Raw genomic sequence first — 12,729 nt, 5'->3', positions numbered from 1 at the left:
ACGTCGACATGAAAAACGTGAGTGTCGGCCAATCAGCGGCGTCCGAAACGCGACTTCTTTTCCTCTAGCCAATCACGACGCGGATACAACGTAGAGGAGCAGGTGCTTCAACCAATGAGAGGGCCTCTGCCGTCACACAACGGACGCAGGTCTATTCGGCTAGCAGGCTCTCCTCTCGGCAGCTATGAAGAATATACTGTACTACCTCCAGTTGTGAGCGTTGTTACATCATTTTGGGGGCTGTGGTTTGTGCGGACCTCGGCTAAAAATAGCTAATGTGGCGTCACTGTGTTAAAGTTAAATACATAATTAAAAAAGGGCTCGTTTTTCCATCTTACAGTGCTGAAAAGAAAGTATTTTCCACCTAATATATAATTTCACTGTTTGCTTTGAGGATATCTCACATCCTCTAGCTATTTGAAAAACTATCAGATAAAATAATTCAAGTAAATATATATTTTTTAAAGTTTTGAAATTATTATTTTCACCTATGAAGCAAAATAACCCAATCTGATCCTATGTGAAAAAGTAACTCTCCTTTGTTAAGTCAGGTATGACATTTGATTGACCTACATATGTTTTTCATTTACATTTTGTTAGCTGTATCCCGGCCTTATTAATGCTGGATCTGTAGAATGAAGAAATCATTTAAATAGAATATGTCTGACAACATATGGAATAGGCTAAAAAGGCAACACATTGTTCCTGAAGCTAAAGATCTAGACGTCTGGAAAGAGTTTCAAAGACATTTTTTCTAAGTTTTGGAACTCGAGTCAACAACAATGAGAGTCATCAACCACAAATGGAGAAAATGTGGAACGGTTGTGAACCTTCCCACCGCAGACCAGCCTACCTAAATTAAAGCAAGATTGCATCAACTACTCACCCAGTTAGTCAAAAAAAAAAAAAAAAAACACACACGCACACACACACACACACACACACACACACACAAAAACAACTAAATGCCAAGAAAATGCCTGATGATTTCTTGGCAAATCCAAAGACTTTCGGGAAAATATTCCGTGGATTTAGCTTGGGGCTTAATTGAAAAACAAATGACAGTTTGAGTAGCTCTTTTTTCACAAAATCAATTAAATTGTAGTTGGAAAGCTTGCTTTCCGTTTTTAGAATCTGTCTGATGTATGAATAAAATATGAGTGACAAAGCATTTTTTTCATGGCACTGCAAATGACACGGCAAATTAAGATTAGGGATTGATTATACATGTGTGACTGTTACCGTTTACTGATGCAAAAAGTAAGGCAGTTATAGCAGATGGAGGTTTTGTGTACATTAACCTGAGCAATAAAACCATAAACCACGATAAGACTCCACGACTTTCATTATGAGAAAACCTTCGGAGAACTTTCACACTTCCATCTACAAATGTGTTCATTGTTTTAAACGAGGTAATAAAAATTAGGCCTTCAGTTTAAGTCAAAGTGCAAAGCAGAAAGCCAGTTGGAAACCAGCCTACTTCCTCTAAAGGTCCAACGGGAGCGCAGCCACTGTATCAAGGTTGTTTCGATGTTTCCTTGTAAAAAAAAAAAAATCACTTTAGGGCAGATGTGCACGGAGCAAAAAAAGATGGACCTGATTAGTCCTGGGAATCACAGATAAACACAGACGTATCACTAACTACCCAGTTCTGTTGACCCAAACAAAGCACACAGCAAGTTAAGAGTGGACGTTAACATTTTCCTGTCATAAATATCCTTATTTGGACGGTTTGTTGGCCTTTTACCGTTAGGGCTGTGACGTCGCCGGGCAGAGGAAAGGTGGGTGTTCCCTGCCAGCATGTCTGGGTGTGGTGAGCGACAGACAAGGCTGTTTTTATGTTTTTCGTATCAATGGGGCCCACTGAGCTGTGACACAGCACCTATATTTAGATTTGACCGGTGCATTTTCTGGCCTGCAGCCCATGCTGTGTGCAGTTCAGGTTTAAACGGATTCAAGACACTGAATTGGCCCACAATAATCAGTGGGTCATGTAAAAAGGTTGTCATTAAATTTATTAGTTTTAATAATAAAGTAATTACCAATTCCCTTTGCATTTATTGATCATCTTTTTTTTATTACACATTTATTTTACCTGGAATGTCCTGCTGAGATCCACAATACCAAAGATTTGGAGGGAAATTTAGTATTAATTCTTTAATACTATATGCTTGAAGATGAGATTGATGGCTAATAACATTATGCTAGCAAAGTCTTTGGCATAAACAATCCCATTCATTTATCTTTTTGCTAATTGTAAAACACTCAACCGAAGGATTTATGCAAGGATAGATAAGGATAATCTCAGCTAATTTAAAATAAAAATTAAAAGTAGGAGATGGGACCAAAGACAGTTCCATGAGGAACACCTAAAGATATTGTAAGCCTCTTGGATCAAATTAAAACCCTAAAAATTGAAATAATTTTGGATATAATCTCATCTGTCTACTTCTCCTTTTCTACCCTCTCAGCAGTTTGTTTTTCCAGCTCTGCTTTGCCCCTTTTTAATTATGAAATCAGGGCTCACTTCCCTAAAATTCTCACACTTTCATGATGTAAGTTTTTGTTCTACTTTCTGTAAAAGTCACATGAGTTGATGCCCGTCTGTATATTAGGAAACAACAACTTGGAAAGAATGATATGAATTCAGAGGATATAAAAAAGAATGCAAACCTGTTATCACTGCAGGGTTTTTGTAATGTAAAAAACCAAGTTAATTTTTAGGTCATTTTCAAATGTTTCCACCTCTGTGGTCTGGTTAAACTAAAACTTTGTTGAAGTGCATTTCGATTCAAACACAGCCATTATGGAAGTTTTGTAGAATGTGGCTCAATGATTTAGGTAAATTTACCATCTCGGCACATATATCAGTTAGCAATATGTCTTTTTTTTTTTTTTTTGCTAATCCATCTTCTGGTGACCAAATACTTTAATTCCATTGTTTTTTATGGATTTGAATGTACGGCTGTAACCAGATATTTACTTATACATGATAAAAAGATACGTAACCTTTTTATTCTTAGTTTGTCATGAACTTTTTCCTAATTTAGGTCAACGTGTATTTCCAGATGTATTGGTAAAAGCCTAAATGAAGTCATTTCTATATTTCCTAGATTTTACTTTGTGAAGGGCGCCAGGAATTCTTCTGACAACAAAACGTCGCCACTGGTGTACTTCACAGCTGAGAAGCTGTTCTCAGCCTTTCAATATTCATTTTTCTTGTAACTGCAGCGATATTTATTTTAAAAAATACCTTAAAAACAGAGCATCGTTTGTCGGTCTTTGTCTGCAGTGGTTCGCTCCATCTTGTGACTTGGCTTTTCGCCTCTGATTAGCACATTTTGGTATTGAACTCATTTCACTGTGGATTAATGACACCTTCACTATCTTTAGCCAGGTTATTTACATGTTTGGTTAAATTCTGGGTTCTCCTTCCTGGACGGCATGATGGGCACTCATTCCAATACAGCTTACACTTGAACACAACCGAACAGATGAACGTAGCACCTTTAGACATTTGAAAATCAAATAAGGATGAACCAGAATAGTGGAGCTCAACAGTTCTCTTCCCGATGTCTTGATTTTCCCCGACCCCCCCATGATGTCAAACACAGTAGGCATTACCTTAAAATATATTTACAGAAGTGCCTCCTGGTGTTCAAATGGTGTAAATTCCCCTAAATTGCCATGACTACCACAATGCGTAACCTTAACTTTACTTATTCTGTGACTTCGGGCAGCACAGATGAGACAAACTTAAAAGTATTAGAGTAAGGTGTTATTCACTTTCTAAGGCTGTTGGATAAAGAAAAGCTGCATCACTAAAACCTGACATTTTCACGTTTGTACATTTTTTTGTCTTTTTAGGTTATTTTTTATAACGAAAGATGTTAGATCTGATGCTACACGGAAGCCATCTCTCAAAGGTGTTTTAATGTAACATATGAAGCCATTAAACATACTTTCAAGCAGTGACATTTGTCGTTTAGCACAGTGGGAGTAAACCCATCATTCATTTAAAAGACAAAACAAAAACCCCAATGCTATTCAGACCTGATCCATGAAGTATTTATGTTGGACATAAATCAGATCAACTAAAATAAAGTGTAGGCTTTTAGTGGAAATGCTGCTCTGTATTTTTAATCATATATTTACACTGTAACCCTTCTCAAAGCAGACTGAAGTGTTTACATTTGTCAAAAAGCAGAATATCGTCAAAAAAACAACAAATGAAATGTACAACATAGAATCTACATATATAACAGCGGACGTGTTGCTAGGGTGAATGTCCGAATGAGCTTCTTTTTTTTTTTTACTTAAGCAAGCCAAAAAATAATAAATAAGAAAAATACAATTCAGAATGACTTCAATTATTTGATTTCAAAATAATGCCTTTACCTTTAAACTATATTGGAGAGTCTAGCGTTGTTCATCCCAGACACACGTTTGGCAGTGGAGAGATTGAAAAATAAGCATTTGCCATGTGGAAAAAAAAAAACAACAACAAAAAAGTGTCCATTGGTGGCAGGACGAGACGTCAGGACTCGGCCGGCGAAGGCTGGCTGAGCGCTCCGTTGCGGGTGCGCAGCTGCGACTGGGCGATGTCGGCCAGCGCGTTCTGGATCTTCTCCAGCAGCATGTCGCCGCGGTACACCACCTCCTCCAGACGGGCCGCCGCGTCGTGGTTCTCCTCCTCCAGCTGACGGAGGCTGGCCGCCTGGCGACAGGTGACAGAGCTGCAGAGTCAACCGCTACGTCGGATTTTAATCTTCTTGTGGCAAACATACACCAAATTTTTGATATGTCTGTCCTGGCTGGATTTTGACCTGGACTTTGACCGGGCCATTTCAGCACATGACGATCCAGCTCAGTCTATTGCAGCCTTGGTTGCTCTTACAAAGACAAACAATGTTCTTAGAGTTGGTTCTATTAAGAGTTATCGGATTAAGAGTTTTGAATAAAGATACATGCCACACTTTTCAGATTTCTACTGGTAAAAGTTTTGAAAACCTGGTATTGTTTTCCTTCCATTTCACAATTATCCACTTACTTTTTGTCGATTTGTAACATAAAATTGAATCATTATTTATACGGACATGAATTCAAGGAGGCGGTTTAAAGCTTTTTGGAAAACAGTCATAACATAAATCTATATTTTACATATTAAAGCCTTTTGCTGGTGAAGGCTACCATCAGGACACAAAAGCAGAGCTCCAGCATACTTACAGCATGATCCCAACTTGATTCTTTTAGCCATCTTAGTAGTCATTCCATAAATATATCAAGCACACGCTCACATGACTTGCATTATTTTTACCCAGCGACTCCAGAAGGCTCAGGCATTCACGTTGGATCTCATGTATCCCTGCGCTTCCAGAAAAGGGAGCTACGCGTTAGCAGCGAGGCTAATTCCATCGACAAGCAGCCAAAACAGAGGCTGACAAAGAGCAGCTGTACAACCAGGAAGTGGCATAACAATATACAAATCTAGAAGAGAGTGATTGTTGCACACAGTGACCTCATATCACAAAAATTTACTCTGCGAGAGAAAAAAAAGAACATTTCACTGGATCCAATTCCACAAGATTTTTTTTCTCAACTGTCTGGCAACAACTTAGTGATGCGTTACATGAGAACCCTTAGATCTCAAAAAGCAGGAAGAAAAACCCAAAGTACTGATCAGATAAGAACGACACAGCATCAATGATACTCTGAAGAACAACAGTCTTCAGATTCACACACTGACTGTGTGAATACTTTTGATGCATTTTCAAAATGAAAATATTTAGAAGAAAAACTGAAACTGAAACTATTTCCCTCCCAGATTCTGGGGCCACCTAAATGGAAACCAACCCAGATAGCTCCCTCTGCTGGCCGAAAGCTGGAAATCCCCACCAGAAACCTTAATGGGATCCACGATTAGTTGTAACAATAAACTTTGAGAAATATTTATTTTTCATGTAAAAACAACACAGTAAAAATACTGTTGATTGTTGTTCTTTAAAAATAAATTTAAATAAGATATTACCACATACACGTCGCCATGTTGCTTACACTGCCATGCAGCGACGTATGCTAGGATCGGTGGGGCTAGCTTCGTCTTTAGCCAAAACAGCAATGAGTAACGATAAACCTTTTCAATTTGAACCGGGAAAAAGAGAAGTATTGGGATGAAATTAGCTTACTGTATTCTTTCAACACTTACAAACTAATATTTGTAATTTTGGTAACTTCTTTAAAGTTTTTATTTTTTTTACAAGTTCATCTATTACCTGGGCATACAGACACTCGCGCTAAGCCGAATGAGCAGCACGCGAACTCCTGTTAAAAGCGTTATTGTGAGCGGACTCTTCTGACCTGCAGGGCCGCCGTAGATTCCTCGCTTGGCAGAGAGTCGATCAGGACGTCCACGTCTTTGGCTGTCCTGGCTATCAGAGCTGCAAACAGTTGAGCGTATTCTGGAGCAAAGACAGAGAGGGAAAAAAATCACGTAGTAAAAAAAAAAATCTGTAAACGTTAATGAAATGTGCAAAGGAGCATTTTTGTTCAACACAGTCTAGACCTTTTGCAGAATCACATTTTTTGATCATAAAGCCACAAACCTCAATGTGGCTTTGCAATTGTTAAACACACTTGAATTTTATTAGTGTCGGGAGGCAGCAAAAGAGGAAGTCAACTCATTTATTTTATGCTCTATTATCAAAATGAACTATCAAAGATTTATTTTTGAACAAAACAAAAGAAGAAGTCATTTTTAAGGGATGCACCGATTGCAGTTTTCTGGACGATAGACGAAATTTAAGATTTCTGATCAGTCATTTCCAATTTTTTTCGTCTGAAAAGTCAACAAATATAGCGACAAATGACTAAGTTGGCAGCAGCGGTTGACTCCTGCTAACTGCACATAGGTTGAAAGATATCTGTGGAGCAGAAGTATTATCCTGCGTTCAGCAGAGCCAAGCCAACATCTCGTCATTCACAAAGCCGGTCCGCAGTGAAGCAAAGAGCTGGAGAAGGTGGTTTTGGATCAAAGCACATGGATGTGTTAGAACAGCCTAGTCAAAGTCCAATTGAGATCTGAAAACTTGTGTTGACAGATGTCCTCCCTTAAAACTGGTTGAGCCTGAGCTACTTTGAAGTAGAAAAAAAAACTACTAAATATGTGAATGTGGTAGAGACATACCTCACCTTTTAGATTTGTTTATGTTTGCTTTTTCATGAAATAAAAAGTAGAAAATCTTACTTCCTTTAGGTTCATATTTAAAACACTATTCTGTGTTTGCTTATGCTTGTGAGGCTGTAATGAACATGTACTGAGCCAACCTTCAGTGGGGTTAGCAGGCTGATCCTTGTTGATGGCCGTCTGGATGTTACTGAAAGAGGCAGGTGGAGCGCATTGCTGCAGAACGCCGATGGCATTACAGAACTGATCAGCGAGCTGCAGCAGAAACACAATCAATACAGAAATCGATTAGATTATCATTCAATACAACGCTGCAGTCCACCAACGATTCAGCGCTACTTAGATTCAAACGAGTCTAAGTAGAGCTTCCAACACGATATGATATTCAAATGTGCCAAGCATGTAAAAAAGAATATATTTTTTAGTAAATAACATATAAACCACAGACTCGTGTATCTAGTGGTTAGCTGTGGTAGCTAGATAGCTTGAAAAGTCACGTATACTGTAGTTTTGGAGGAGTTACTACTTGCTATTACTGGTTATTTAATCAGAGCTATCAAGTTCTCGTCACATAAGCACAAAAAATAATGTTCGTTTTCTACAGTTTCTTTAAAAAGAGAGTTTTGCGAACCGAATTGACTGCGTCTTGAAGTTGCGTTAGCCGATCCGCCATCTTTTTTGTCACTACAGGAAATCGGGTCCTCTCTCGCGAGAGCGTGACCGCAAACTCTCGCGGAAGTAGACGGGGCTGTTTCGGAAGAGTACAGTTTGCTGTAGCTGAAAGCGGCTTCTTGGGTCGTCGCTCTGACAACAGAGCTAATGTGAATGTTTCTGTCTGCTTCCATTATCGTATGTGTTCGAAGGGAACGGACCCACAACAGTACTTCAGCCGGGGACCAGTTTTAGCGTGTAGCTAATGACAGCCACGAAACGTCAACAGGAAGTAAAGAGGCTAGCTAACACTAGCGTCTACTTGCACTTTGAGCTCTTCAGGTATGACTTTCATATTTTACATATTTCCTCTTGTTTAAAATGAGCACTGAACAAAAAGCAAAAACAGGGGCTTCTGTCAAACATTTTGTATTAATTGTTTAGTGTATCATACCACTTGCTAGATTGTATTAGTTTAGTTAGCATACCTGGCAACTGTCAGCTAAAGTCTGAAAATGAGGAGATAGAGTTAAAATAAGCTAAGAACAGCAGTTTTTTATCTTTGTAAAATATGCTGACTTGTCTTGTATATTAATATAAAACAACAAGTGGATCTTTCTAAATTGAAATATTATAGATACAGTAAAATTCGATAGTAGAAATGTCGATTTCAGTACTTCAATTCAAAAAGTGAAACTCGTATAAACCCATTAGACACAGTGTAAATTTATTTCTGATTAGTTTAATGATTGTGGCTTACATGTAGTAACAAGTTGAGCACAGTTGAGCTTGTTACAAAGTTAAAATGATCTTATGAGTTACAACTATATTAATAGCTCTCGGATAGATAAGTAAATTGGATATGACTGTAACACATATTAATGATATTTTTAGGTACTGAGTTGTACCTGCACTTTTCACTGTGTTTCTAGAATCTGATTCCATCTTTTTTTATTAGATCATATAGCTCAGCAAATTGGAGACGGTTTTAGTAAACAACCTATAATGTTTCTTTTCCAAGAAAAGAGTGAGTTTTGAACATGTAGATGGCTCTGTTGTTAATTATCCTAACTAATTCATTTGAGAGTGATCTCTTCGGATCTTCTCTGAATTTGTCCTGACTACGACTCGTCTCTCCTCAGGTATGAACTGTTCTTTAGAGAAGGTTCTGGCAGATGCCAAGTCGTTAGTAGAAAGACTCCGTAACCACGACAATGCCGCAGAGATGCTCATCGAACAGACAACCTCCCTCAACAAGCGGGTGGAGGCCATGAAGCAGGTAGGACACGAGTGTGTTGCTGGCTGAGTGACCGAAAGCACTTCATTCATGACGGGGTTCACCCAGAAAATCGGCCTAACTCCATAACTTTTATTTAATATTCTCATAAAACAAGTTGGTTTTAAAATTGCTGCCACTAGGGCGCAGTGTTCTCCCACAAAGCTGGAGCATACTTTATATATATAAATGGTGAAAGAGATAGTCATGATTTTAAAAAAAGACTGCACAATTACGTCTGAAACTATTAATCTTCATTAGTCAATTAGAGAAATGTCAACTAATTTACTAATCTAATTAACTAATCATTAAAGGAGCTATACAAACAACAACAAAAAAGGCTATTATCTGAAAAAACAACATATTCAGAGCTGCAATTAAGCGAAAACTGTATGTACACAGTTTTGATTTAATTTTGCAAATAAGATTAAAACCTTAATTACCTTCATCCGTAAATGTGTTTTACCCGCTTCACCAAGGTCAAGTTCACTAAAGAAATGCTAATGTACTGAATATTCTTACTGCAAAAGGAATTGAATTATTTGTTTTTTATATATATTGTAATGTATGTCCAGTATTGTGTAAAAAAAAGAAAAGAAAAGAAAAAAACTTGAGTGGTTAAATGGAAATTCTGGTGAATGTGCCATTTTTAACCCCCCCCGATTAATCGTCAGAACAATCAATTACTAAAATAACAGTTTGCTGCAGCGCTGTATGAAAAGTTGATGACGTGTGATCTCCTGTTGCCAGTACCAGGAGGAGATCGATTCTCTTAACCAGGTTGCACGACATCGACCTCGCTCCAGTCTGGTCCTGGGAATCCAGCAGGAAAACCGCCAGATCAGGGAACTCCAACAGGAAAACAAAGGTAAAACACTTAGTAGAAAGGTAATCCACGCTCATTTGGTGTCCTCGGCCTCATTCTATAAGACACGGGACCAAGCTTGTGTCCTCTCCTCCTGCAGAGCTCCGAACGTCGTTGGAGGAGCACCAGTCCGCACTGGAGCTCATCATGACCAAATATAGGGAGCAAGTGTTCAGGCTTCTCATGGCCAGCAAGAGGGAGGACCCTGCCATCGTCACGCAGCTGAAAGAGCAGCACACCACGGTCAGCACACCTGCTTTGACCTGATCTGCTGATGAGAAACTTGCGTAAAAAAATGTATGGAACTTAAATGTCCTTCTGCTCTTTGCAGGAAATGCAGGCGCACATAGACAAAATAAACGAGATGGCCTCGGTGATGAGGAAGGCGATAGAGGTGGACGAGGGCCGGGTTTGTGAAGACGAGGAGAGGATTAAACAGCTGGAGGTAACGCTGGACAACTTTCAGAAATTCTTAGTTTTACAAGTATTTTATACCAGAGTGACTTCTTAAAAACGTATGTTTCTAAAATTAAAGCCTTAAAATGTCTTAAGTTAATTTTACAAATGTAAATATGCTAGTCACAGGTCTTAAATGTTGTTGTTCCAGTATCGTTCAATCCTTAATGTAGACTTTTTTTTTTTTTTGCCGGACTTTTCAGTCAAGTGAAAGTTTGAGTCTCACGCAGATGTCTTTGTTACATTATGACACTGGAGGCGGTTGGTAACTACCTGCTAATATACCCTTGCTAGTTAGCATCTAGTTTTTTTGTGTCCATCATGAGAACAAGTGTACCGTCATTTGGCTGGACGAAGTTGGTTTTTGCCACAGACTCCAATCATCCCCCAATCATCCACTATGTTTATAGTTTTTTTGTGTCTTAAATTTTTATTCAAGATGGCATTTAAAAAAGATTTTAAAAAGTCTTAAATTTGCTGAAAGCTGCAGCTACCCATAATACCCAGAGGGAGCGGAACCAGATTCAGGGTGCACTGACTGCAGTCTTTTAAAAGACTGATTTGCAGATTCTGATTTTGAACAATACCATTTTTATTTCTCCCAAAAAGTCGCTAAATATAGCAATAAAGTTGCTAAGTTGGCAACAGTGAGGTGACCATTGTTTACTGCGCACATGTCACTCGACAACAGTTGATATCAGTTTCACATGTAAATATCATTAAATCGCTGTTCTTCCAAAATCAAGAGAATCTGAATAATAGTTTATTTCACAGTTAACACAAATACAAAATAAGTAACATATTGTTCCCAAAGGGATCAACACTTGTAATAAATAATTACATAATAAATACATGTATGTGTAATTTTTGATGATTTATTGGTGCACGTCTACACCAGATGGTTCAACCTAAGTTACCAGATTTCAGTTTGTTTCTGTTGGACTGGGCCATATGTTCTGCTTTCTGTCAGACAATACTTAATGAAAATGTACATCCAGGAGGTCATGACCTTCAGCTGAGGTCATGAGGTCAATAATCCAAAGCGCACCAGCAGGTTTATCTCTAAGTGGCACAAAAGAATAAAAGATGATTTTCTTACGGTTTAATCCAGTCACACAGGAGGATTTTCAAGCACAAAAAGCATTTTTAAGGTCATACCACACCATGTTAGTAAGGTTTAACTCCAGTCTTTGACTAGACCATTACTAGTTCTCACACACACAACCAACTGTGTTTGTGTGTTCCAGCTGGAGAACAGCGGACTCCGAGAGCTGCTGGGAATCAGTCGTGAGGCTTTCCTCGTCCTAAAGAGAGAAGAGGCCTCAGAGAACACATCGCTGTCTCCGCTGCTGACCAGCGCCGACGTCAGCCTGCGGAAGAGCTAGAGCCGCCGTTCCACCCACAGACTCCTCAAGGCGAAGCCGCATGTCGCCACCGGAGCCCCGTCTCCGTCTGCTGTCGCTGTAATGTTTTGCTTTCTTGTGTCAGTGTGGAGCCTGCGTCGTTTTAAAGTATGAATGAGTGACAGAATTATATAAATAAATCCACAGTGGTCAAACCGTGTGAGGCCATGTTGATTTAATGTAACATCTAAACAATCGTAGCACGTATTCCCATGTTTCTGCCTCTGTTTTGGTTTCGGTGGTTGTGTGTGTATACGCAACTTCTTACTTTCACAACTCCTTGTTATTGTTGTCAACGGATTTAAGGACAGGAAGCGAAACTTTGTCTGCTCAAAACACTGCCAGGAGTAGGAGCAGAAGTTCTCAGGTTCTTTTATTTATGGGGGGGAAAAAAAAATAAAACTACAGTGTAAATATCAGCCTTTTACAGCTACAAAATAAATTAGCTTAAAAATCAGATGAGTTACTTGTATACAGTGCTTTGCATTGTTTGTTTTACAAATAAAAATCTGAGAAGTATGGTGTGAATTTACTCGGATACCTCCAAGTGAAATTTGGTGCGTGTGGCTGCTTTCAAAATGTTGAATGGTCTGGTCAAAGTTCAAGAGAGAATATGAGACTTGGCTTGAACCTGTGTCATTTAAAGAAAAAAACAATTTTTTTATGTAACCCAAACTCATCCAAGTTATAAAAATATCTGACTTTTGTCATTTAAAATGGCCAAACAAATAAAAACAATAGTTTTAGAAATGGGTACAAATTTAGAAATGTATACCAAAACGTACTGTCCCCACATATTAATTATTTTAGGACTTTTCCCACTTGTGTTCTATTAGTTGTTTTCGTCATTGTTTAATTATTTGATCTATTTGTAAAAAAAAAAAGAATAAAAAAA

At 38.5% G+C, this 12,729-nt stretch overlaps 2 protein-coding genes across 2 annotated transcripts; one reads left to right on the top strand and one right to left on the bottom strand.

The window, feature by feature from the left end:
- Positions 1-3,913: 3,913 nt before the first annotated feature.
- On the bottom strand, positions 3,914-7,899 carry med21 (mediator complex subunit 21). The gene is made up of 4 exons (XM_008401411.2): positions 7,815-7,899; positions 7,324-7,438; positions 6,358-6,458; positions 3,914-4,717 (listed from the first exon to the last, which is right to left on the bottom strand). The coding sequence occupies exons 1-4, from the start codon at positions 7,854-7,856 to the stop codon at positions 4,538-4,540; spliced, it is 438 nt and encodes a 145-aa protein (XP_008399633.1). The 5' UTR covers positions 7,857-7,899; the 3' UTR covers positions 3,914-4,537.
- A 192-nt stretch (positions 7,900-8,091) lies between these two features.
- Positions 8,092-11,994, top strand: fgfr1op2 (FGFR1 oncogene partner 2). The gene is made up of 6 exons (XM_008401410.2): positions 8,092-8,176; positions 8,977-9,113; positions 9,861-9,978; positions 10,076-10,218; positions 10,307-10,420; positions 11,679-11,994. The coding sequence occupies exons 2-6, from the start codon at positions 8,979-8,981 to the stop codon at positions 11,814-11,816; spliced, it is 648 nt and encodes a 215-aa protein (XP_008399632.1). The 5' UTR covers positions 8,092-8,176; positions 8,977-8,978; the 3' UTR covers positions 11,817-11,994.
- The last annotated feature ends 735 nt before the right edge of the window (positions 11,995-12,729 follow it).

The sequence above is a fragment of the Poecilia reticulata genome, linkage group LG23 (genome assembly GCF_000633615.1).
Source record: "Poecilia reticulata strain Guanapo linkage group LG23, Guppy_female_1.0+MT, whole genome shotgun sequence".
NCBI classification, from domain to species: domain Eukaryota; kingdom Metazoa; phylum Chordata; class Actinopteri; order Cyprinodontiformes; family Poeciliidae; genus Poecilia; species Poecilia reticulata.
The sequence above is the reverse complement of the archived record's forward strand: the minus strand, read 5'-3'. Positions and strand labels throughout refer to the sequence as shown.